We start from the raw sequence: 27,633 nt of genomic DNA on the forward strand, positions 1-27,633 counted from the left end.
AGTACAGTACAGTATCACTCACTTCAGACGGATCTGATTTTGTCTTATGCTTCAGTCTGACACCATGTTTCACAGAACAGCTTATGTTGTGTTGTGGTGTTCTTGCACGTAGCACTTGAGGAGAGATTACATATTACATAATAGATAGATTTATTCATGAGCCCCTTATTATGCAGACTCTCTGGGCCTCAATCGCAAGACTGTGTGAATGGCTACGGTCGTAAAAGGACGATACCTGTGATGTGCTGAAGACAGAGGTCCGTCAGTTTGCAGCAGGAGGCCAGGTTGAGATACTGGAGTTTGACCAGACTTGACAAGACTGACAGGCCAGCGTCTGGATGATAGAAGAACAAAAGATGATTATGCAATATTATAGCATCTTGTTTGGCTTTGGAGAATCGCCTAGCAACTGCAATGCATTCATATTAGGGTTGTCCCGGTCCGATCACGTGATCGGAAATCGGGGCCGATCACATCATTTTCAAATGATCGGAATAGGATCGGGAGCAAAAAAAACACACGTGATCGGGACAGCCCTAGTATCAATATTATATCCATATCATTATATTAAACTGGATATTGTCTGATTTTCAATATTGTACAATTGATATGGCATAAGTCATATCAATGATATGACTTATGCCTATAAAAATATAAATATCCGATCGGGAAACATTGGAATCGGCAGATACTCGAAATCAATGATCGGAATCGGATTGGGAGCAAAAAAACATGACCGCGTGGTCGGTGCTATTGGGAAGCACCGCCCACGCTGCAAGTTGTAGCCGCACATATTTAGGATCCTAGAAGCGCGGTTTTTGAAGCCTCTGCTGTCTGCAGGCTTTTGCTCTCCCCGGTGAGTGCGTTGATCATGGAAGTTAGATTGGTGAATATATTTCTCAAACAACACCGTGGAATGGAGGGGGGGAGACAAGTAGTCAACAATAGAAACGACATCAACACGGCCAAAATGTAAATTAACGGGCATCGGTTCCATTCAGAAAAGTCGGAGGGGTCCCTCTTCCCTGAAAACGAAACCTAACCAGTCTCTGTAAAGCCAACACACGCCTATGTGTAGCACCTGTTAGCCCCCCCCCCCCCCCCCCATCAGGGTCACGAGACTACTGGAAGGTCAAAGGCTAAGGGACCTCCCCCGACAAGACAAGGATGTCTGAAGAAGTTGCACTCTCAGCAGCACACAGTTTAGCAAACGTCAACATCAGGAAGACACAGCCCGACATACATACCAGTGATGAGTGGCGAGTTGACCAGGCTCAGGTGCTTCAGAGCGGTGAAGGCCCGGAGCTGCCGCAGGAGCTCGTTGGTGGAGTACGGGTAGCAGTTGAGGATGAACTTCTGCAGTGGGCAGCCGAAGAAAAGCTCCAGGGTGCGCGGGCGCAGCAGCCGCTCGCCGGACATGTGGTTGAGCAGGAGCTCGGCCAGCTCTGGCGTCAGACACGACAGGCTGCTGATGTACTGCATGCTGGGAGCTGTGCGACAGTGGAGAGAGAGAATGATCAGAGTGGTTGAAGTGGTTGCGGAACGCTTTAATTGGGTTTCATGCATTTTGTCCCGTCAATGATTCGTTCAGTGCTGTTGGACTTCAAAATTATACAGGCAGTGGCACGGCCAACAGGCTGCCTCAAATACTTTATCTGAAATAAAGCATAAAATGCTAAAAAAAAATTATAATAATTTAATAAAATGTCTTACTGAGGGGTACAGCAATTTCTCTTTTGACACTTTGGACATACGTACTTGTCTGAGTTGTGTCAATATTTGTCACAAAGAGCATTACGTCTAAATAAGAAATAAATGTCATATTGTTTATGTCCCTGACCCGTCATGAGATGGACCGTAGCCCGGGTGGAGAGGACACACAGGGAGGGGATGCTGGGCGTTCTGAAGGGTCTCTTGGGAGGCGACGGGTGTCCCTGGACATTCTGAGGGTCGTCCTGGTGTTCTGCTGCTCTCTGAAGACGCTCTACCGCAGCCAGGCCCGCAGCCGCCCGACCACCGGCGTTATCACGCTCTGGGGGGGCCTCCACCGGTGGCGCCTCCCCACTGGCACACACAGAAGACGGTGAAAGGGGTTAGGGTTCCCAAATCTTTTCAGGACGTGGTCTCTCAAAAGAATCATTGTGTTGTTATATCACAATATTGTGTTATATAAGTAACACAGCACATTATGGAAAGAAATCCTACAAATATATATTTTAAAAGACTATTCATTAATGATAATACTGCACAGCCAGAGTATAGCATATACTCTGTTATATTTCTGTCAGCCGTGAATCCTGTAAAAACACCTTAGTTGTCACTTACCGGAGGCGATTTCCTTGCTCTGGCCAGTGGTGTCTTGGCTCAAATCCTCCTCGGATCCTGTTGTCCGGGAAGAAGGGAAGCCTTGGCATTCCTGCAACAAATACCATAAGTGAGCAATATACCTGCATGTCTTGTCAACAAACATTAACATTGTACAATGATAAGAGCGCCCCTCGCTTCACACAGGTGTGATTTTAGTTTTTCAAACTAACCCACACATTTCAACGCATTGTTTGTAAGCTCTAAGCATATATAATAATATAGGTACATTGAGAACAAGCGTGCCTCAGCCTAAGCAGGTACAACAGGGATAGGACACGTTAGTTATTTCTTGTACTAGCACTTGAATAAATGGTTTATAAACTGTCCGAACTGCTCCAGTGTCTATCCCTTCTGCAAATACATTATTTTACTGAACTTTCCATACTAGCAATGACTGGTTGACTGTAAAAGGCCTCAGAAGCACAGTTCTCACTGGCAGGACTCGGCTCTGCAGTGTACCTCTTCATATTGAGCACACAGAGTTGAATGTGTGTTTAATATGGGGCAACTGTGGCTCAGGAGGTAGAGCGGGTTGTCCAATGATCCGTGGGTCGGCGGTTCGAATCCCGGTTCCTCCTGTCTACATGTCTACAAGTGTCCTTGGGCAAGACTCTGAACCCCACATTGCCTTCAATGAGTCGGTCGGTGCTAGCTTGCCACCGTTGGTGTGTGAATGTGGGAAGTGAGGATGCTGGCGTCGACTGTTTGCTGCTTCACCTCCCAAAGTATGAGTGAATGGACCATTGTAAAGCGCTTTGAGCATTTGGAAAAGCCCTACAAAAATGCTAATTATTAAGGAATGGTTAATGTGATATTTCCACAGCAGCAATGATATGTAGGACAGATAAGACTCATCCCAGTGTGAAGCCAGTTACCAGTGAGTTGACCATATGACACAACATTACTGGCACATCAAGGGTTAGTGTTGTTTGTTTAGATGGCAGTCAAGGGAGTCAATTGCTTTCTGTACACCAGCCCGTCTGCTAATATATAAGCCTATTATGGTTACTTATTATATATTAGCATAGTATATAAGCATAGCAGCCATAGTTTAATGAGCAGGGGGTCTGGTAATCAGAAGGTCACTAGTTCGCATCCTGGCTCCGGTCTGTCTAAGACATTTAACCACATAATGGTCAAGCTTGTAGATCTGCTATACTTTTGTGTGACACTGTTGTATGATCAAGTAGAGTTAATTTACTAACAAACAATATTCATTTATTAACAAAACGTTAATGGAGACGAGAGATTCCTGCCCAACAGCAACGATTTCTAAGTTACTCTCAAAGCAATGAATTACAGCCAGGTCAGGGTTTTTCTCTCGCAAATGAGAACAAAAAGTTCTGCCAGGATACAGAATGAAAAAAAAAACCTCACTCAAAGACACATGGAACCAGAGTTGGGTGGAAGAGACAGAGGGAGGGAGGGAGGGAGAAAGAAAGAAAGAAGTGGAGCAAGTGAGGAATCATACAAATAATTGCAATTAACGATTTAATTGTGTGGCTTTTAGACTTTGTAAACAAAGAATGCGTGGGGCAGATATGACTGACAATGACCGATACCAATAATTAAAATAAATAATTATTGGTTTATTAGTATTATGGCCAAAATACATTATACTCAAAAGTCTGAATGTTACAAAATAGTGGAAATGCTTGTAGATCGGCCATTTCCAAACTTTTTAGTAGAATGTAAAAAATGTATGAACCTTTCTCAACATGGAAACGGCGAGTGCAACGAGTATGTGAAATAAGTGATCATGTCAATTAATTGCGATTAATCACAATCACAGAGAGGCAGTACCGTCGAGCACGTGAGGCGGCTCCCCCTCTGCCTCCAGCCCCTCCTCCTCTTCAGGGTCAACAACATCATTATCCTCCTCCTCGTCATCCTCGCTGGCAGCCTCCCCGGCCTCTCCGGGAGCCAGCTTGTGACCCCGCCCTGTGCAGCGGCAACAGTACGAGGAATGTGTTTAGCGAACTGCCCAGACAGCCACTTAGCTCTATCTGTGAATCTCAAGCTCTAATATTGCTGCAGCGAGCCGATTGATTATATTCAACAGCCTCCTAGCAAGCACAGGCAAGCTAATATACTACTTCAAACTATGATTTGATGTACAGTAAAAATGAATAGGACCTTCACTACATACGTATTGTTTTTTATGTGTTGCTGTAAATCTTACCCCAGAAGTGAGAGCGTCCAGACACAGACAGTGGGGGAACAACACCAGGGATCCCTGCATAGCCCACTGCCTCTTCCCACAGTTGCTGTGGCAGCGGCGGGGGCAGACCGCACACATCCACCCCTGCCTCATCCTGAACAGGGACCTGTGGCTGTGGTGGTGGTGTCGGAGGAACAGCACACGGCGTCTGGTCCTCCTGGGATGATTCGGCTGGGAGTTGTTGAATCGCCGGGCTGCGTGGGGGGTCCTGGGGTGTCTCTGGAGGGGTGGTCTGGATGCAGAGGGCAGCGCTGGGCGTGAGGCCGAGGGAGCGCAGGGAACAGGCCAGCTCTGCCTCCCCGAAGCGCTTCCGCGGGAAGCCCTGCAGGAGAGAGAAGGCATGCAGGGAAGGGTGCCGCCCGGCGATGTGCTCCACCACATCACGCAGAGGGGCGTCGGCCGGGAAACGCTCACGCATGGACTCTCCGGAGGGCAGCCGAATCTGCAGGAACGCAACGGCACAAAGTGAAATCCAAATATGAATTCAAGCAAAATAAAATCTGAAGTGACTGAAAACAAATGTTTAAGCCTAATCTGTGCAACGGCATGCAAGGATTCCACCACACACTAGCGTTGTGTAACAATTAGCACAATTATGATGTTTTGGTAGCCATACAGCCAACCAGTTGAGAGAGAGACACACACACACACACACACACACACACACACACACACACACACACACACACACACACACACACACACACACACACACACACACACACACACACACACACACACACACACACACACACACACACACACACACACACACACACACACACACACACACACTTCGAAGTTGAGACTTTTGATAGTCTCACCATGAGTATACAGTTGTTATCCACATTTGTCTGAATCTTCCCCCCTAGCCTCTGGCCTTGGTCATTGGAAGGAGACGTTTCACTCTCAGCAGCTGCACTGGGCTGGGTCTTTCTCTGCAAGCTCTTTCGGTCCTCAGCAATCCGCTTCAGCACCAATTCACGCTCCTGGTAGACCAGTAAAAAAACACACACACAGAAAGATGTGTTTTATGGTTGTCTGAAACTCTGAATAGAGAAAGACACTACCACCATTTTAAGCCTTGCAAATAAGACTTTATGAATCTACTTTTCTCCTGTGTGCATGCTTAAAGATGGAAGTTAAGAGGGTTTGTCAGAGTAAATGCAGAGACTTGTGCTTGTTGATTTGAGCCTTTTTTTTTGTTTTTTACTGTACTTCAATTTTGGCATTTGAAACTCTTAATCCAGAACAATTTACAGAAAGCAAGGTAATACATCAAATGCATAGAAAGTAATCTAGGATGATAGGTAAACCAAGAACCTATCATGAGTCTAAACAGTATAATATAAAATAAAATAAAAATCTGCAAATTGAAACTATAGAGCACTGAAGTCTGACGTCAATATCGGTAGAGGGTGCAAATCCAAATGAAGAATCAACTGAGAAAGCTCTATTGTTACTGCTACGGAATTAGTTACATTTTCGCTAGAAACAGACTGTATCATATGAGTGACTGACTGTCGTAAACGATACAGAGACACCTCCCCGACAATAACGCTGAGACAGCTTGTTTATTTTTGGACCACAATGCTTATATGAAACGATTTTAAGATGATCCCATGTTATTCTCCATAGAGAAATTACTTCCGTGAACCAGGGGATGAGTGAGTGATGTCAGGACCTCAGCGCTCTATAGGATGCCAGGTCTACAAATGAACCTGGAATTTAAACATGCTATCTAAATTAGATTTTTAGCCTTTGCATAAACCTGCAAGGTCGTCAAGGCTAGGGCAAGTGCTACGGGCTAATGTGGAGTCTTCATATTACGGTGGAAGATTGGGAGTGAGTCTTCAGACCTGTTTCTTCTGTCTTCTCTCTGCCTTGGCCTCCTGAGCCACACGGTGTCTCTGTTGCTCCTGGAAGTCACTCTTGTCCAGTTTCATCCGGGATTCGACCGGCGTTGGCTCTGTGGAGGTGGTGGAGGACGGCTGCTGCGACAGGTTCAGAGCCAAAGATGGGCATGCTGTGGAAAATGCAGAATCCAATGACATTTTGTCAACACTACACTGACATATTGTTTAGTTTGAGTTTATTTATATGCACAATAAAAACAGTACAAAAAGGTAACATTTTTGAAAGACACGTGACAGAAATATATGCAGGTGAGAAAGGAAACTCATATAGGGCTTCTATGCAAGCAAGTGGAAGAATAAAACATTTTGCCAAAGCAAATTCACATCTTCTGCTTTACATGGATTTCAAATTTGGTGAACCTTGACCAGGGCCTCAAACAATAACAAAGACCACTTGGCTGTCATTGGCAGGTGTGTGTGTGTGTGTGTGTGTGTGTGTGTGTGTGTGTGTGTGTGTGTCAGCAGTTAATGATAATTACTTTCTTACTGTGACCACCTGAACAGATTGCGCAGCACATGGGAATTTCCAAAGCCTGTAGTGGCACATAATGCCATATTCATGGATTGTGCAAGCTTCGCGTGACGTTTGCCCTACCATAATTATAAATGGTAGTGGCCATGGGCACGACTCCATTTTCTTACAAGGCAAGCTCTTTGCCACTATCCCGGGCCACGTCGACCGTGTGTGAAATGTCCCGCCAGACAGTGCAGCCGAAAGGAGCGTCCAAGAGAGACGAGTATGCTTCCGTGGCAGTAGGGCACAAGGTGTACTCGTTTGGAGGGCACAGCGAGAACAACAAGGACCAGATTGGCGTACATGTCTTCAACACAGTGTCCTTGAGCTGGATGCTGCCCCCAGTGACAGTTGGAAGAGAATGTTGCCTTGAGGTTCCCTCAATGCACTGCGGTCACACAGCTGTCTTGATACAGGATATCATCTACATTTGGGGGGGAAGATACTTTGGACAAAATATGATCAGTAGATTGATACGGCAGGTACTCCACGCATGTTGCAATGTGCTTCATGCATTTGATGTCAATACACACAGATGGTTCAAACCCAGGATGTCTGGGACTATTCCAAAGGCGAGGAGGAGGCACTCAGCCTGTGTTTATGGGAAGGTAATTTATATTCATGGAGGATATACCAAGCTGACTTGCACTAATGACATCTACAAGTTGGACACCGCCACAATGGTCTGGGCTTTAATTAACGCCAGAGGCGCTTCAGCAACTGCGTCGTCATGGCACTCTGCCACCATCATCGGAACAAAGATGTTTGTATTTGGCGGCCAAGGGAACCAGGGGGCCCTCTACAACAACATCAGAGTATTTGACACAGAGACCAACCTCTGGCTGAGCACGCCTTCTGCACAGCAGCAAAGATGCTTTGGCCATTCAGCTTTTGCCTACAATGGAGAGCTGTACATATTTGGTGGCTGGTTCAGCTGTTTCAGTGATCTCTGGAAATTCAATCCAGAGACCCTCTCCTGGAAGAAGGTTGACCCAAAGGGAAAAGGCCCATGTTCGATGACTCTGATGTGCTGTTGCGTGGTGGGAAATAATATCCTGTTTGGAGGATACAAAGGATTCAACACACCGGCCGATGACCTGTACATCTTAGACTTAAGTCCTAGCCTGAAGACGTTATGCGAGCTAGCAGTCATTCAGCATGGTCTGGAGAAATCTGGACTCCCACACAACCTCAGGTGGGAACTGGCAGCCATGACTACTGCAAGTAGACAGCGTCTAATAATGGGGTGTCTCCCCTATGGATTTCTGCCTTAGTGTTGATGTCAGTCTAGCGGACCTTTTTGAGGGGATAGCGCCGATGCATGGCTTTCCGAAACTACGTCATGTAAGCAGCCAAGTCTATGGACTTTAATGTTTGTTTAGGGCAGTTAATGTATTTTTTTGCCATCCAAGTCTATGGACTAATGTTTGTTTAGGGCAGTAAATGACAACGTAAGACATCATCTGGCTGATATAAATACAGTGGGCAATGAGTCATATTGTGGAGTTCAAACGTTTAATTATGTAAAACAAAATACCCAAATAAAGCTACCGGTATAGTCGGTCCTGCAGCTGACGCCAGTTCAAATCGCATGTTATCCCCTCTCTCACCATTGTTGTATCAAATTTTGTTATTTTATTAAAACATTTTATGGAAAAAAAGATGACAATGGCACAGGACAAGTTCCAGGCAATAGAACAGAATAAATGGAAAGAGAAGGAGATCACCGCCCTTAAAAGAAGGCTACCTTCATTCAAAAAGGGGAAAAAGCAAAGCACAGGATTGTGCTCAGTGATACCCACGAGGAACTAAGCAGCATCTAATCTCTCCAGAACAGATTCCGAGCAGCACTACTGAATCTGTCAGCAGGGCCATTCAGAACGTGTATACATTGTTGATAGTGGAGGAGGAGGGCTGAGGGCAGGGCGAGCCAAGCCCCCAGTAAGGCTATCCAACGTTGAAGCTGCCACTACCTACTGGCGAAAAGAGGAACTGCAGCACTTTCATGGAGGTGGACGGAGGTGTATGACGTTTGAGGTCCGGGCTTAACTTCCGCTCTCTCGAGCCATTGAGTTATAATTGTACCTCGCGGCAGTCTTCCGGGTGCTTCAAAACGCCACTGAGCAACTTCCATCGAAATGAATAGCGGGGGGGGGGGGGGGGGGGGCTAACGCTCCGGTTCGGTCTCTATCCTTTTATTACTCTATGGCAGGGGTTCTCAACCCGTGGGTCGCGACCCCTCAGGGGGTCGCCAAATTATTTTGGGGGGGTCCCAAAAAAAATCTTTTTTTTTTGCAACTGAATGGCTGGAAAATGGAAATGAGTTTACATATAGTACACATAGTACATGCATACACCTTCCCTAATGATTATATCTGGTTTCAGTATTTATTTATGGTGTATTGTCTCTATTATTAAGGTTATTGTAGCAGTCAATTTATATTGGGGGTCGGGAGGGGGCGGGGCGGGGGTCCCGAGACATTGCCAAAGCATTTCCGGGGGTCCCCGGCCAGAAACGTTGAGAACCCCTGCTCTATGGGGCCAGCATTCTGTTATCCACATTATATTGGGGCCTGCCCCCAGAGGCAAATTCAACATTAACAGCAGAGGGTGCTGTATTTCCTTTTTTTGCCAATGGGTTCCCAGATTGAGCAGCATTACATAGGAGAATAGATAATGCTTACCAATTAAACTGTGCATGGCTGCAGTATATAAACTTCTATGCCCAGTTGATCTCCATCAGGAATTAATATAGAAACAAAGAGATAGTTTGGGCTGATAAAGTTATGGAAGAGGGCTTCAGGAAACTGAAAATGACCTTTTTCTTATCTTTTTGTTTGCTGCTTAACGAAACAAAAAGTCACATCGTGACTCATGTTTAACACAATAAAGTGAGAAGTAATATTAGAATTAGTATATCAGAATTGCCACTTACTTTCTAAGGTCTTCTCAGTTCTTTTCCACAACAAAGCCTTGTATTGCCCCCCGTCTGTCTTATAAATTTAGTTTAAAAACTATGGAGTGTTTCTGTCCACCTTTGTAAATTGAGCCACGATTGTAGCCTATATTGCCAGAACTTTAATAAAATAAAAAACTAGAAAAGCACAGGAGAATAGATAACTGGGGTGCACGCACCACAGTTTGGGAACCCCTACAACACAACTAGTACACCAGCCACTGCAAGCACCCCTGTAGTGCGGACAATGCCGGACATTGTTGCAATTACCTCTCTCCCTGTCGGGAGAGGACCTACGGATTGTAGCTTTAAGACTATGTTGTAATAATACTATTGTAATTACATATGTAATTATATATACAAACTCGGACCACACAGCAAAGACTAAATTGCTCCATATTTTGCAGAACCCATCCAAACAATGTTATAATAGCTCAGTTATACTACCTCTGTTATCAGAAGACCCCGCATGGGACTCTTTGGGAGGGTTGAACGCAGCGAATGCTGTCTCGCTCGGCTGAGCGGGCTGCTTCACCAATCTGTGCCGCACATTCTGGTCTTGTAAGAGCCTGCGAATAGATGGATGAATGAGTGAAGCGGATTGAACGGGAGTCATTATGAAAACAATCTGATGATGACAGATAACTACTGCCTTCTCTCTGAGCAAGGATTTAGATTTTAGATAATAAAGACAACGAACTAACTCACCACTCTGCTGCTGCCGGGACAGAAAAATGGCCTGCCTGAACAGCTGCCTGGATCTGCTGCTCAGTGAAGCCCATCTCGGTCAGGGTGCGGAACAACTCTCCAATGGTCTGCAACAACACAACGCCACATCCTACAGGTCAGCGGTGGTTCTCAAACATTTTTTTTTTTTTGCCAAGGACACCCCAGTTTGATATATTTGGCTACGCCGGACCCCCATAACTGAACACATTTTCATTTGGTTCCATTTGTGCTGCTCTCAGAGTTCTGGTGGTCCTTCAAATTAGGAAAGAAGAGAGGAGATCCACACACCGTTTTAAAAGCTCCCTGTAAGAGCCATTTGAGCCTCCTTATCATCTCTGTGATGTCACTACAGGGCAATGCCAATTTATCAATCAAGGCCTAGGTTGCCATAGTTACAGGGAGGGTATTTAACCCTGTCCCTAATGAATTGCAGGTGTTGCTGATAGGAGGCAAACAGTTTTCTGACTGTGCAGATAGGGACTGTTGCATTCACCACGTTTTGACTGTTTGTTATACATGTTATTTGCAAAGTATAGGAAGTCTAAACTTCCTCCTAAACCGTCAGCAGCCAGTAGCACCTAATATAGGGATTTAGGCGCTACACTCCCAAAATAATGTATTGACAACAGAGCGGACAAAAAATACAACGTTTCGGTCTCAGGGGCCTTCGTCAGGTATATACGGTCCTTCAAATTAAACCGTTTGAGAACCACCGGTATTATAATTTCATAGCAAGTCCTCAGTGTGATTTAAAAAGTAAATAAAAAACGGTCCCGGACACAGTTCCAAATGTGATGGAACCAATTCCGGTTCCTCAATGTTTTGACCCGTTCCTGGATCCGTACAAATGGAACCAAATTGACCGGGTCATTCGGACAAGGGTCCATAATAGTCCTAGAATGGCTGTGATATTACATACTAATGTATTCCAGATATACACATGGATGTACATACAGTACAGCCGTTCTAGGTCATTGGGTTCATGCACAGGGCGGCAGTGGCTCAGGGGTAGAGTGGATAGAAACCGCAAGGTTCCCAGTTCAAACCCAGGCTCCCCCAGAGTTAGTGTCGAAGTGTCCTTGAGCAAGACACAAGGCCTTGCATGGTTTCCTCCGCCATCGGTGTGTGAGAATGAGTGAATGTAATGCTTAATCTTGGATAAAGGTGCTATATAAATGCACCATTTACCCTTTATGCATACTCTTGGAGTTACAGACCTGTATAAGGGCCCATTGTTCCTAAACAATCAATAATTTAGCCCACACTTTGAGAACCACTGATCCAGGTCATTTAACAATTTGCTTCCTGTAGCGAAAGTAGGTAAGTGTTTTCCAATTGTGCATTTATTTTGGGTCAGTCAGATGACTTCCACTGTAAGTTAATCAATAAAAGGACGGGTTACAGAGGCGGCTACTGTATGCAAGGAACAATGGGGCACTTGTAGTCACATTTTGCTGAAATGTTGCTGGAAAAGTGTAGAATCGACATATAAAGATAATTTTGTCAGTAAACGTCCACATCTTCTCTTTGTTCCTTTATAAGTGAAACTGAAATGGTTATGGTCACATACATTCCACACGATTTATTACACCGTTGCCTTAAAGTATTAGTATGAAAATCAGTTAGCTGCTTTGTCTTTCATTGTCAATAACAGCAGATGGTTATTGGTCAGCCAGGGGGTTGGGTGATTGACTGTGTATGTTGTGTTAGCATTAAAACTAGACCAAGTTAATACCGCCATGGAAAACCATGGAGATGGATACGCACTTTCATTATTCTGTTAAAGTTATACGCTAACTACAATTGCCTAAAGCTGTTCCTCACTTGCTTAGCCATGTAAACAGTGTTAGCATAAAGTTGGCTAACTTAGCTAACAGTTAGCTAGTGGTGTTGTGGGGGACAACAACAAACTGGAAAACTGGTAGCTAAGCTATCATCTGCATCATGCAGTCAGCTTGTAGAAGCATTCATTTTTACCGGAGAGGCAGCTGAATCCATGGCGCTCAGCTGCTTTACTGGTGTTTATATGATATCCTCTTCTGAGTCTTCTCTTCTTGTGTTATTGTTGTTATTGTTCGCCTGCTGTGTTGTTAGTAGACAAACTGACTTCCCCTTCGACTGTAGACTTGTTGAGTTACTGGCCTATCCTATGCAGTATCATATGCGAGCAGCCACTGTGCCGAGCCGTCATAGTACCTTAACTAAGTATTAACTACCGGGTCGGTGGACTTCAAAGTAAGAGTAACATTGACTTTGATTAATTGACGTGTATTAACAGTTTGTAAATAGTAGCATACATTGTACGAATCGTACGATTATACAATAATGCTAAAAGGATAACACAAAAAGCCCTAGGGCTTAATTGTTTTCATTGTGGTCCTGTGTATAGCCACTGTGGTACTGTGTAGGCCTACTAATAATTACAGTTTTTAATATATTAAATACACTGTAGAAGAATCAATGTACACAATAACAACAATGAAAACAATACAGATTACTTTGATTAGCTATAAACCTTCTACAGTAGCTCTAGCAAACTGGCTGACCATAGGCTTGAACCAATGAACCTTGTAATATTCAAGGTCATATCTTGAATCAAGGTTACATCTTGTGTAGCTACGTTTCTTTTTGATTGATTTAAATATTTATTAACAGTTTGCAGAATTACAGTACAATTCAAGCACAACTCAATACAAAGACTTAACTGTGAGTGGACGAACCAATAAAGCACTACACTTGTTTACAAGAGGGTCCACCTTGTTCAATTCATCAACGTATATAGAACATAGGATTAAAAGTGACTTTTGTTTGGCTCTTAGTTCTGACATTGTACTGGCATATTGTTGGAGACTGGGGAAAAAATGCAAATCAAAGAAATCCGAACTATGAACCATTACATACGGTTTGTGATGACCCGGCCCTTTCTGCCTGCCAAAGACAAACTTACTTAAGTTACTTACATTTTTTTAGGCAAATAGAAAATGTTTTTCTGCCGTATCTTTCTCATAAAATTTCTATGAATTAAAATCTGTTTGGCACCCTCCGTTGCAAATTCTGAACCCTCAGTTTAAGTTTTATGTACACAAAAATGATCCGCCAATTTCTGCCAACATCTGATATATTGGGGTCAGCAGGTGGTTTGTGTCATGGGTATTTATTATGTGAAATGATGTGTCAATATTGATTGAGGTCAAATGTAACGCTGTGTTGCAATTGATCTCGAGTCCCTGACATCATCAAAATGGTGTCTGGTTTAGTAACAACATCAAGATTACTGGCCAGATTACCAGATTACTTGGTTACTGTCCACCACTAGCCGCAGGGAAGGGGTTGCGTATACTGAGCCATTCGATGTACTGGGTGTTTTTCCAGGCATGGTTGTGGAAGAGGAGCACTCGTCTTTGTTCATATAGGTTCATAAGTTCTGGATTTGTGGTGCGGGCCCCATCCAGTTATTACACAGGCCTGGGGCGCAGTCTGAAGAAAGAGAAAAGAAGGAAAGAGAAAAACATATAGGACAAGACAAACAATACTAGACTACCGGTATGTAGGACAAGAACTCAGTCACACTGTCAGTCAGTCAACCGGAGGGAGTAGAAAACTAAGAAAACACATACTCAACAGGCAGGGACAGCTTTGATCCTCAAAGGGAGTTTGTCCCACAACTTCGGTTTCCCATCACACAGCAAAGGCACGTTCACCCGGAGTCTTCATGTTGTTAACTCAATAAGAGCGTGCCAACAGAAAGGCGAGATAATCTTGGACTTTTATAAGCAATGTCAGAGGTCCTCATGCTCCTCTTGAAGTACATCAGTGTACTGTGCACACCACCAAGGGCCTGACCTGGCAAATGACTGTGGTAAAGAAGGCTAGACTTTTTGTTTTGATTGATTAAATACTGTATTACTAAAAAAAAAAAGAAACAGCACAGAGGTACAGTAAAACACTTGGGCTAAAAGGATAACACAAAAAAGTCCTGGGTACTTATTTCCATTGTGGTCCAATTCAATTCATCAACATACCATAGACCACACGGACCACGCCTGTATCTCCTCAGCTAAGGAATGTTCTGGAATCCTTTTACTCTGCTCCCACCCAGAGCATCCTGACAGGGGTCACCACTGTCTGGTGTGTATGGGACTATAGCTCCTTCCAGGACCTCTGAGTGGTGTGGTCGGGCCGAGCTCACCACCTTCTGCAGGACGCATATACACTATATGACAAGGTTCTGAGCAGGGACTATGAAAGACAAACACAAACAGTCCATTGTGGGGGCAATGGTCTGCTTGTGTGCCAATGCAGACTGGCAAGCGGTGAGGGGTCTCAAAGAAACAAACCTAGGGTGACAGGGCACTATGGAACTCACTCCTAGCACACATCAAAGCTGCTTATTTCCCCCCGTGAGGCTGTCAGAGCCCTGAACAAGGACAAGGACAAAAAACAAACTGCATTTAGTCTGTAAATACTACCTATTAAAGCTTTGCACTGAGTCACCATTTGCTTTTCTTATGGCAAGATTGTTTTGGTGCCCCATTTTAATGCAATGCTCAAGAAAGCAAATGCAGCCGCTTTTATACCACAAATGTGAATGTCCAACTGCTTGTGAGCCTTGATTTAAGACTTTTTGATTGATTGATTGAAATATTTATTAACAGTTTGCAGAATTACAGTAAATTTCAAGCACAAACTCAATACAAAGACTGTTAACTGTGCATTACTTGTTTACAAGAGGGTCCACCATGTTCAATTCATCAAAACAGGGGAAAGGGGGGAGTGGCTCGGTGGGGGGCGATTCAGATTTTACGGGGGCCAGTTTCGAATTGCATCCGTCCGTAGGTGCCCTTTGAGAGCGGATACAAGTCCAGACAAGTCCATTGATTCATTGACTTGGATCTATATTATTGTTTGACAGCAGTGCCATCTAGTGTCTTGTTCTTTTTTCTCAATTTACTCATAGAAACGCTTAATGGGGCATAATAATGATAATAATAGTTTTTAAAGCCCATTTCACAAGTGTGAATGTGGAAATGCTCTGAAAACATTTTTTTAAGGCATTGTTGCCTGTGTTGTTCCGCGGTAAAAATATAACGAAGAATAATGGCTGGCTGGTAGATGGCTGGCTGGAAGTGTATGTGTATGGAAAAGATTCGTGTTGAGCACAGCTTTGTGAATCTTCTTCTTTACAGGAAATAGTTATAATACTTAGTTACACACGCTCCCTCATTCAAATGACAAATCCTGAATTTACAGTTACCCACGTGTTTACAGCCGATGTCTTTCGTGTTTACGTTTAGGATTATTACGGACATGCGCTTGCAGTAGACTAGAAACAACATTTCATGGAAAGATTAAACCGTTGAACTTGAAAGTAACGGAGCGGAGGTTTTTTTCCCCACACAGGAATGAGGAGGTAGACCTTCTTCATCATCATCATCATCAGAAATATGAATCATCATCGCCATCATCATCATCATCACGAGCGACGCAGGCGCATCAGCTGTTGGTGTAGGAACAGTAGGAAGCAGATAGATCCACGGCGCGGCGCGGTGCGGTACAGCGGTGTGGCAGAAGGCAAGAAGCAAGCAGCTGCAGGTCATTGACTGAGTCCTCGCCGGGTAAGTAGCTGGCAGTGCATGGATACAATACAATTTAATTTATGCTATTAACTTTCCACAGAGTATGCGTTTAAAAAGTATTGGTGTTCAGAGGTGGCGTTTTGTTTCTCCGTTATTTTCCCAACTAGTGGTCTCTTATTTAGTGGATTTCTTTGCCTTCCCTCAAGTGGCACTCGCGCTTTGCCTCCGACAGTCATTAGGCTACACAGTCATGGAATATTTATATTACGTGTTGAATGACACCGCATTTATATTATCGTCGCCTTGTTTCCCAGAAGACAGCAACTGAAAAATGACGATATAGTTGGATCAAGACTATCACAGATTTTTTTTATCGAGTCGAGTCAGTCTTTCACATCCAAGACTACGAAGATGACAAGCCATGACATTGGGCCAATTTAACAGCAGCTCTAGCCGGTGGGTTAAGTTAGCTGGAAAGGCTAGTTGATTTGACATAGTTGTGTTGAGCTGTATGATGAAACATTACTCCTTCACAGTGACGGTGTTGAAAGTCTCATGCGATGGTTCGAAATCGATTGAACACGGGTGTCTCTCTCTCAGGTGATGATCTGAGTCTGATTTAATAGCCTATGGTCCTCCACTAATGTCATGTGATCAGAACGGCTACAGCCTGTTTGTGTGATGATCCGATTGAACAGAGCTGGTTCAGCATAATATAACTTGAGGCCAGACCTTTGCCATAGTCATAGAGGAAGTTGTAGCTCTATGATGAAACATTACATTTACGCTGACCTCCATCCACAATGACGCGACCATCCACAATGACCGCGACGCGATGATCAAGGGTTCAATCTCAGGTAATGAAATTGAACAGTTTAGTTGAGTCTCATGTGAAGTACTCTCTCTCTCGAGACAGACTATTAATTCAAAGGAAAATAGGGCGCTGTTTTTCCTTAGTTTTTTGCCAAATGGCTTCCCAGATTGCATGTGAACTTGTGAAGTGATGATGATCAGCTTTTGAACTGCCACTGGTTGCAAGTTTCGGGTGATAATCAGATTGAATTGTAACCATGACCGTGGACACCTGAAAACACTGGGCACTTTAAAAAAAACAACAAATATTTAGTTTATAAATATAATTATAATTATTTTACAAACGGGCCCAAATATATATAGTTCCACAAATTGCTACAAAACCTGTAACATTTGAGGGATAAACAAGAAGTTCAAGGCAAAATGCACGTCTGATAATGATGTATCGTGCATGTTTAAATCATGTATACTTTATTCATGATGTTGGTGTGTCCCTGTGAGATATTAGCCTCATGTCCAGGGGGTGTACTTGTACTGTACATCAAGCTGCCTCATAGGGAAACAGGAGATTGGCTACTGCCCTATGGGCCTCATGGCCCAGGAAAGCCTTACTTATTTATACTTTTATTTCTGACCATTTTCCTGCGATCCCGGCTTGAAAGGTATTCTCCATATGCAAACCACGGCCATCTTACCATATAAGTTAATGGCAAGGTGCTACCTAGGTGCAACTTCCAATGGCAGCCCATTCATCCAAACAGAAAAGTCCTATCTGATTGTATTACACAACGTCAAACTCGCCAACATTGCAGCTGTACGGAAAGCTTGAATTATTCTCTTTCTATCCTCAAAATGTTTGTTTCATAAAAATCCACTGTATACATGTTATGAGCTACTTTGTGTCCTTGGAGGTGATTCTTTTTCTAAGTGCTGGAGTTTGGAAGTGCTCGTTGGATATCACTCAACTGTCCTGTGTACCACCTGTTTTGGCACATAATGCAAGAGACAGCAGGACGTTGCTTTACTGAAAACGAGTGCTTCCAAACTCTGATGGAAACATGGCTGTGGTCTGCATATGGAGAATAACAATGTATATTATAGGTGTGTGAGGTTTAGGGACCCACTGGACCTGTATCCAATTGAACAGTGACTGCTTCCAGTCTCATGATGTGACCAGATGATTGACTGGTACTGCATGAAGGTGGACTTGGCGCAAACAAGCTCAGTTCTGTCATTGTATAATTTATTACAGCGATGAATCTCTGGGATAACTACAGTGTTGTCAGATTTGTTTGAACATGGCGGCATCATTGGCGGAGCAAAACAAGCTTTTGTATAAAACACTCTGGAAAATAGTTAGTTTCATCATTGCTAATAATTGCTCCAAACAAATTAGACACCCTCAGGGAATTGGGAATTCTCATTTATTCCTCTATGCATTATACACATGGATATAGTCCTTTGCTGTTGATATCCGGGTGAATTCCCAGGATTACCATTCCTCTCCTGTGGATAATGGATCTCAGGAGACGGCATGAATGCAGGATGTGCCTTCTGCTGAAGACTGACACACACACACACACACACACACACACAAGCCCTGGCTGAGCTGTACTCCTTGGATGATGAGCCCTACTGATTTTGGTGACCGCATAGCTATGGCATAGCCTTTCTTTATAGCACAGCACAACTAGGACAACATTTCCACGTGCAAACAATGCATATTAAAATCACAGTTCGACCCTTGTTTAATTGAAAGGGGTATCCTTAAGGCCTATTCATAGTCTGGATTTTCGGTGGTGAGGTGACCACCGCTCCGGTGGTGAGCTGACCACCGGAGCTGAAATAACGTTGAGCGGTGGTGAGTAAAAACAGAGAGGAGGGCTGGAGCGGTGGCGGTGGTTTGCCACCGCGGCTCGTGACGTCATGTTGTAGTTCGGTGGTCACCTAACCACCGAAAATCCAGACTATGTATGAGCCTTTACATGACAAAATGCTTGACCAACTTTGATTAATTTACTCAGATTTTCCAACCTGGTTCAAACATAGGCTACCATGTTGTGCATGTAAAACTAAACTCAGATTTGTCATGATGATGAATACATTGCTGAGTCCATTCATTTGCAGCAGGGAAACTGCAAGGTAAAACATACAGAGAGTTACAAGAGGTCAGCCACTCCATTGTAAAGCAATGTACTGTATGTCCCTGCCTGGCTGGCTGGGTCCGTCCGAGCACGGAAAGTGTTTTTTCACCATCAAGTGTCACTCTTGCGCACACACACACACACACACACACACACACACACACACACACACACACACACACACACTCCTGTAAAGAAGAAGATTCACAAATAATCTTTTCCATACACCTACACTTCGAGCCAGCCAGGTATCTACCAGCCAGGCATTATTGTCTCCACCAGGCCGAAGGCATGGGGAGAGAGTATGTTTTGCACTCCGTCCGTGTGTGTGTCCGTCCGTCCTTCCGTCCGTCTGTTACCAGCTAATCTCCGGCACCGTTAACCCGGTCGATGCCAAACTTTGCACACACACTCCCTGGATGCCAACGATGAACCTCTGCCCCACATTTTCCAGAACGGCCTGTTATAGCGCCACCATGAGGCAGCTTTTCACATGTTTTACCTAAAACTGCACCGATCTGCGTGAAACGTTGCATGCACACTCCCTAGAAGCCAAGGACAAACCTTTGACCTGCATTTTCCGCATCTGCCTTTTATAGCGCCACCAGGAGGCCGACTTTTGTAAAACATTTTTTGATATTACTCCTCCAGATTCTGTCCAAAAATCTCACAAATCGTTACACAGTATCTCTATGGTCATGTGCGCAAGTCGGATCTGTCCGATATTTCATATTCCATCCTAATTGGCTATAATTGGCTTTCACAGTTTGCAAGATTGCCCCGTTTTGAACAAAAGCCTCAAATCATGAACGCACGCAGCGTGCAATTTACGTGAAATCTTTCACACATTTTCTTACTAGGCTGAGGAATATATCCCACCCTTTTCACATTGGCCTGTTATAGCGCCACCAACAGGTTGATTTTTGCAAAACACATTTTTGGAACAAAATGCCTCAAATCATCCATCAAAGGCGTATGAAGAAATGGCCACATTGGCCTATTATAGCACCACCAGGAGGCCACAACCTGACCTGCCCTGGTGGAGACATGTGACCCGAGGGGCACTTTTTCTAGTTCTTCGTTATATTTTTACCGCGGAACAACACAGGCAACAATGCCTTCAAAACATGTTTCCAGAGCATTTCCACATTCACACTTGTGAAATGGGCTTTAAAAACTTATCATTATTATGCCCTCCTATTTTTTTAGAGATCAGATCACAACCGTTAAGTCCTTCAGTGAAGCGACAAGAAAACAAGTGAAGATGAGACTGAGAGATAGGCCTTAATGCTTTGCTGAGCCATGTGTCCCATATGGCAGGATCTCCTGTTTCTGTAGCGTGAGGCAAGCTTGATATACATGTACATCTCCTGGACATGACGCTAGTATGTTGCAGGGACTTAAACCAAATCCAGCCCTTGATGCCGAGTGCCAAGCAGGCAGGCATTGGGTCCCATTTTGTATAGTCTTTGGTCTGGTATGATTGATGTTTCAACGAAGATATTTTCTTTGCAACCAAAATGTTGGACGGACAAATCGTGGCATCCTTAAACGACGCAACTCCTTGTAACGTCCAACTGCTTGCAACGGGAAGCACACGCAGATCCGACACACCAAAGATCTGGCATGCGGAAATCACCCGTCGCTCCCGAACATGCGTTGCGTCGTGCTTGCGGTTAGGGTTAGATTAGGCCAGGCCGGGGTTTGGGTTAGGTCGGTCTAATGACGGTCGAACCAATAGTATGTCGGAACTAAAGCCTGTTGCAACCATTATCCCAAATGGCAGTTGCAAAAGTTGGTGTGGTTCACCTTAAAACTGTTTCGTTGCAAGGAGTTGTGATTAGTTGCAAGGAGTTGCAACTGGTATAGTTTGGGCTTTAGAGCTACACTGCTTTTGTCTGTGTTATGCTATGTAGTATTTGGTACGGTGTGTACCAGCAAGCTGTTGCTGTTAGACAAAAGTTTCCTCCCCCACTACTACTACGCCTCAGCAAATGATTCCTCGGAGATCCATCTCATTGTCCCCTTCTGCAGTGTTTGATGGGTTGCTGTAACCTAGAAAGGCATAGCCATTCACCAGCTAAGTGGTGGTTAATTACCGCAAGCACTCCGTCAGAAGTAGAACACACTACATGACCTACTGGTCAGGCTACGATTGTCACACACTGAACCCCATTAAACGGCATATTATGCGTTCTGATTGGTACATCTAATTATACTGACCCACACAGTGCATTGTTGGTTGTACCAGCTCATCTCTCAATCTCTCTCTCCCCCTTCTTGTATAAAACTTCCCTCTTTTCCTTTCACATTCTGTGAATGCCGATAGCGATAACTGGACTGGGCTTGGGCCTAAATCACGTTCCACAGTCCAAGGCGATCTCACTTCTCTCTGCACCCATTGTTTCTTCATTGTGTCTTGAAGATCAGTGTTGGAACGAAAAAAACATTTAAAAAGAAAAAAAGAGAATCTTCTCCTTTTGTAAATCTAAGCACTGGAAAACAGACGGTGTTGGTTGGCCTGTCATAGCCAGCCTCAGCCTGTCAAACGTTTTAATGCAAGTTGAACTTGAAATTCATGGGAGATTTAATACATACAGTACATTTTCTCATCATCATGGAATGACATTGAGCTGTTCCCCAAGGTATAGGGCACAGTCTACCACGCCACAATGACACTGCATTATTTGCAAGGAAATGGATAAATGACCCGTTTGTATTTGAGCTTGGTGTTGGATTTCAGGCCTATTGTGCAGGTTCTGAGGGAACTGGGATGTTTTTTTTCCCACCCCCGTCTAGACGACTTCACACTGGAGCAAAGCTTCGTGTTTACCATAGTTTGTGAGAGTTTGCTCGTACCTTTTGTGCTGCTGGTGCAACCTAAGCTGCCTGGGCTGTAGTGTTGACCAAAAGTAACACGGCTTACTTCCCACGCAGGATACAGGTAAATGGACAACACATAATTTTGTCTCCAAGCTGGTCTTATTAATATCCAGTGAGTGTTTAACAACTTTAACTCTCAGATTCCTATTTGGATTTTTTTTAAATTTAAATAGTGCCTCTCTGTTGGGTGGAAACCTCATGTCTAAAATAGCAGATCGTCAAGCTCAAAATGCGTTGCTTCGTGCCACATTTCGAGCTTCTAGATCTGCTATTTTGGATACTTGTGTCTGTGACGCTGAAGTATGATGTTGTAGCTGTAGGACATTCATTTACGAAACATAACAAAGGTTTCTGTCCGAAGGCAACGATATACTGTATTTTAGATGTGTGTTCATTCATGCTGCCATATTGTAGTGAAGACGGTTATGTGAATTGCACAGGCCACCAAATCTAGATGAGGAGATTATGTAATGTGTGTGAGTAATCTGCTTGATGAAAGAATGATGTTGGTGCGTCAAAGGTAGAAGGTCCTCCTGGGTTCTATTCCTGCCAGGGATGCTGGAGGAAATTTGTGGGTTCTCAAAATGCATTTTGTGTTCAAACACGAAGAATTATGTAAAACTTGTGTGCACAGTATGAGCACAGGGTGATAAACTTGCTACCTTAGAATACATGTAGACCTATTTGACAGTGCATAAACATAATTGCCTTGACATTAACAAGCGTCAACGAGCACCAGCTGGACGGACACACACACACACACACACACACATACTCTAGTCTAAAGTGACTGTCTCTCATTTCTCTCCAAAAGCCCTTGAATATGATAGAAAAGGATTACTGTCAGTATGATGATCTCACACTTCATATCGCACACACCATACCTGTACCTTTCATTGGCTCTCTCTCAAAAAAAATCATTAAAAAAAGGTTCCAAGGGCCACTAGGGGGTGCTCGGGCCGCCAGTTGAATACCCCTGCGCTTCGTCCTTCCAGGGAAACACTCCCCTGTCAGGTGCTAAGAAGCGGCTTGCTCACTCATGTATTGAAGGAAGCATGAGCCTCAGTTCAGGGCTCTCCCCAGGTTGGCAGATGGAGAGTAGCACCCCAGATTTCAGCTATACTAGGCAATCATGATGAGGTGAAAAATGGGTTACAAAAATCGTGGGATAAAAACAAAACAAAACATTTGTGAATTAACTGAAAAGCCTTTGGGACCGCACCAGAATTGAGTATTTGAGCTAAAAGCATTTTAATCTGTTATTCTTAAGGCTTGTGGATTTTGGTCTTATAAACAAACACACCAACGGCAAGGCAAGAATTTACTTTTGTGCCATAACTAGAGCCTCAGTGAATGCAAGGATTTAAACAGAACATAGACAGTGAGCCAATGTTTTGAAAGCTTATTAAATTGCCCGCTGTAGACGGTAGACATGCCGTCACGCACGCCTATGATGACTAAATATTTTATTTCTAGACTTATTTTCCTGAAGTAGAACTTCCATAGAAGAAGGGTTGGAGGTACTAGTCATTCTAAATATATATTTTACGAAAGGTTCCCCACCCCGATACAGGAACTCTCCTAGAGTAGCATTTGAGAATGCTCATTATACACATTTCATATTCTGAAGCTTTAATTCAGCCTTGCAGTACATTTCTGTATTTAGAACATTTGATCCATTGTTTACATTGAGTTACTATGATGTCCTTGTATATCTGCACAGCAAATAAAATAGACATCAACTATTTGTAGTCTGAACAAACATTTCAATAGTCTTTCTTCTTTGCCTCTTTGAAGTACACAAAGGGCCATAGTGGTGATTGCATTTGCCATTTCTAGATGAGAGGACAATGGGCAAGCATTATATAAGCTGCCAGGACTTCATGGTCTTCGGTTGCCCGTGCTTTATATCCCTCTGTCTGCACCCCAAAAAAACAGGTGCTGCCCTAATGGCTCCGAGCAGAATGGAATAACCGTCCACTGCTGTCCGAAGCCTTCAAGGACGCACAAGATGGATGAATACATAGAAAGAGAGAGAGAGGGAGGGATGGGCACATCTACGTTGACCGCAGCTGTTGGCTTTGTGACGCTGGAAGGGTTCCAGTAACCATGTGTACAAAACTTAACACAGTCATGCTGAAGTCCTGGTCCTAGGCCAAGTGCCCCTTCCCCTAATAGTGAATAGCTGTGAAGAGGAGGAGGAGGAGGGAGGGCGGGCGGACGGACGGACAATCGGACAAACGTCTGCACACTGATAGGTTCAGGACCGACCTGGCACTGGGCAAAAGGCAAAAGGGCTACTTCTGACAAAAAAGGAGCTTTCCAAGTACGGACCTATCAACACACACACCACAGCCAGATATCCATAGAGATCAGCTGCTCACAGCTCATCTACACACGGGCTGATCAAGCCTCAGGAGACGGTGGGGGGCAAGTTTATTACTGATCAAGGCTGTGTGGTGAGTTTCTGACATCAGAGTGCTTGGCAGTGTGTGGAATGTTGGTATGCTAGCAATGCAGCACAATTTGTGGCTTAAATAATAATACTATAATTATTATAATTATAATAATAATATACTTTGACATTTATTTTGAATTTATTTCGTCAGTTATTTGTCTGATTTATGGAACAACATTTTTGATTGTACTTTATAGTGATCTATCTTTTTTGCTACCGCTATATCATCTGTATGACATTTAATTTAATCGTGGCAGTGGTGGCCGAACGGATAGCGGCGCGGTCTTGATACCGGAAGGTTCCTAGTTCGAATCAGCCGTCCGACACGTTAAAAATTACCACCGCTGAAGTGCCCTTGAACAAGGCATTGAACCACTACGATGAAATGTGTTCTATGAGCAGGGCCTGGCTGGAAACAAGTTCTTGAGCTTAGCCCAGATACCCTGGGTAAATATAGATTTCATTTCATTTCAATTGTTGCACATAAAAGAGTTATAGGAGCGCTGCGTTGGTCTTATAGCCCACTGTGATCAGGTGCTCTTTGGAGAGGGTTATCAAATGACTAACAGATTTGAAGTTCCTTTCCTCTGTGGAGACGACGTACTGTAGGTGCTACAGTAGGTAGGAAATTCAGGTGAATTTAAGAGTCCAAGGGGGCGCACAGTTAAATCTGCACTATGTAAACTTTTAATGAATTAAATGTAATTTTATCCAGTCTGTATACTGTATATGGTAGAGCAGTGGTTTTCAACCTTTTTCACATCAAGGTACATTATGGATTCACTTCAGCATTTGAGCCATTGACCACCCCATTTGATGAGATTTAACCTCTCAGACCCAAAACCTATAATATTGTTATCATTGGATAAGATTTTGTCCACAATTCAATGGTGTATTGAGAGGCAAACATCGATCTAAAATAACAATTCTTCTATATTCATTCCTGTGACTAGAGCATTTGTGTTTCGCTGATTTCTTCTATTGAGACATTTCTCTCACCTAGACATGGGATCTGACACAATTTTTTACCTGATGGTCAAACCTGTTGCATTGTCTAGCATTGGTTCCCAAATACCACCTCAGAAAATATTTGCCTCCCCAAGTACCACCATAATAACTGATAAACTGTTAAAATACAGGAGCGTAGACCTGCCCTTTTTGTTCCATTCCTAAGCCAATAATGGGGCTGCTCTGAGACAACTGTCTAATCACTAATCCGCACAACTGATGATATTTCTAATGTGATTAATGTGTTCTTAAATCTTCTATTAACGGCTATGGGTGCCGTCATGGCCGTGCTCATTTTATCACGGCTGGATAGCCTATTTCAACCAATTGCTTGGTCAGAAGAACTGCCTGTAGTAATATAAATATTTCATTCCACCTTTTGTCATTTTTCTCCTTTTTGGACGACTCCTCTGTGTAACCTCTGGTCTACAGTATTTGTTTGAAAAGCACTCAGGTTTCTCTTTATGTATTTTCCTTGCTCTTGACTAAAGAACTCCGAGAATATATAGTAGACTGTTTTAAGAAGTAAAGGATGAGCAAATATGGCGTAAACTAGCTGTATTAATGCTACAGTTCACGTTTCCATCAATATTGTGAAGATTAACGGTATTTTGATATTTCACAACGGAAACGGTGGGCAAGTGCTGCTAGCCTGGAAGTGACCAGGGCTCTGACTCTGACCTAATTTAATTATTGGACACAGTGCACATGCACAATAGATAGAGGAAAGATGAAGTGAAAGTCTGGTATTCAAATTTGACATGAGTAAAAGTACAAAAGTATTGGTATTAAAATATACTTAAAGTAAGTACTCATTATGCAGAATTGAAGTTTTAATAACACCATCCTACCACACTCGATTTGTTGTAAAGAATAAAAGGTACATGCATACGTAATTGTATGTTAAATGTATATATCCTCCTGTCATTTATCTTTCCATTCCCACAACAATATACAGAAAAACATGGAATATTTTGGACATAGACATAATCATGATTAATACATTTTTAAGGTGTCATTAATCTGATTAAACATTCCCTCCCGTTACTATATACTACGTCCTTGAAATGCACAAAATAAGCAAAGAAGAGCCACATCCGCCCGACCCGGAAGTGATTTCCCTCCATAGTTGTAGTCTAGAGTCTAGACTATAGTTGAGATAGTAGAGAGTCCAAGTTGTGGACTAACGCCCCGACAATGTTTATTCTTAACACGATTAATGTTTTATTCGGCATTAATTAGCACAAAAAACACTAATAACCATGTGCGTGTGCACCGACGATCGGACGTAGGCTGTTTCTGTGGATCAAATGGCTATCCATGAGATCTCGATTGTTTTAATCATTTGACAGCCCTAGTTTTAATTGCAGTGGAGTAAAAGTACAATATTTGTCTCCACCAGGCCGAAGGCATGGGGAGAGAGTATGTTTTGCACTCCGTCCGTGTGTGTGTGTGTGTGTGCGTCCGTCCGTCTGTTACCAGCTAATCTCCGGCACCGCTAACCCGGTCGATGCCAAATTTTACACACGCTCCCTGGACGCTAACGATGAACCTCTGCCCCAAATGTTCCAGAACGGCCTGTTATAGCAGCACCAGGAGGCCGACTTTTGAAAAACACATTTTTTATATTACTCCTCTTGATTCTGTCCAAACATCCGGCAAATCGTTACACACTATCTCTATAGTCATGTGTTCAAGCCCTAACTGTCAGATATTTCATATTCCATCTTAATTGGCTAACATTGGCTTTCAAAGTTTGCAGGATTGGCCCTCAAATCATGAACGCAGCGTGCAATTACCTAAAATCTTTCACAGACTTTTCCCACCCTTGGCCTGTTATAGCACCACCAACCAGGTGGATTTGTGCAAAACACATTTTTGGAACAAAATGCCTCAAATCATCCAATTGCCATCCAAGGCGTAAGAAGAGATAACACCCTTTTCACATTGGCCTATTATAGCACCACCAGGAGGCCACAACCTGACCTGCCATGGTGGAGACCTGTGCCCCGAGGGGCACTTTATCTAGTTGCCTCTGAGATGCAGTG

At 43.6% G+C, this 27,633-nt stretch overlaps 2 protein-coding genes across 7 annotated transcripts in view; one reads left to right on the top strand and one right to left on the bottom strand.

Annotated features, from left to right (window-relative positions):
* The window catches only part of LOC306912923 (uncharacterized protein), a 22,142-nt gene extending 9,250 nt beyond the window's left edge, over positions 1–12,892 (bottom strand). For all 3 annotated transcript variants that reach the window (XR_013788447.1, XR_013788448.1, XM_079489386.1), the window contains exons 1-11: positions 12,681–12,892; positions 10,683–10,789; positions 10,422–10,543; positions 6,448–6,614; positions 5,413–5,577; positions 4,550–5,030; positions 4,171–4,308; positions 2,326–2,416; positions 1,841–2,064; positions 1,248–1,490; positions 236–334 (exon numbers count right to left, since the gene is read on the bottom strand). Coding sequence is in view for 1 of the 3 variants with exons in the window: in XM_079489386.1 (XP_079345512.1) it covers positions 236–334; positions 1,248–1,490; positions 1,841–2,064; positions 2,326–2,416; positions 4,171–4,308; positions 4,550–5,030; positions 5,413–5,577; positions 6,448–6,614; positions 10,422–10,543; positions 10,683–10,789; positions 12,681–12,701 (1,858 nt within the window). In the remaining 2 variants the exon portion in view is untranslated. The remainder of the gene's footprint in view (positions 1–235; positions 335–1,247; positions 1,491–1,840; positions 2,065–2,325; positions 2,417–4,170; positions 4,309–4,549; positions 5,031–5,412; positions 5,578–6,447; positions 6,615–10,421; positions 10,544–10,682; positions 10,790–12,680) is intronic.
* A 3,294-nt stretch (positions 12,893–16,186) lies between these two features.
* The window catches only part of slc4a2b (solute carrier family 4 member 2b), an 86,048-nt gene continuing 74,601 nt past the window's right edge, over positions 16,187–27,633 (top strand). For 2 of the 4 annotated variants that reach the window (XM_079489381.1, XM_079489384.1), the window contains exon 1: positions 16,187–16,318. The gene's annotated coding sequence lies outside the window, so the exon portion shown is untranslated. Of the gene's footprint in view, positions 16,319–24,520; positions 24,579–27,633 lie in introns of those variants that run through there. The other 2 variants (XM_079489382.1, XM_079489383.1) reach the window with 2 other exon arrangements.

This window comes from Electrona antarctica (assembly GCF_951216825.1).
Source record: "Electrona antarctica genome assembly, chromosome: 20".
NCBI classification, from domain to species: Eukaryota; Metazoa; Chordata; class Actinopteri; order Myctophiformes; family Myctophidae; genus Electrona; species Electrona antarctica.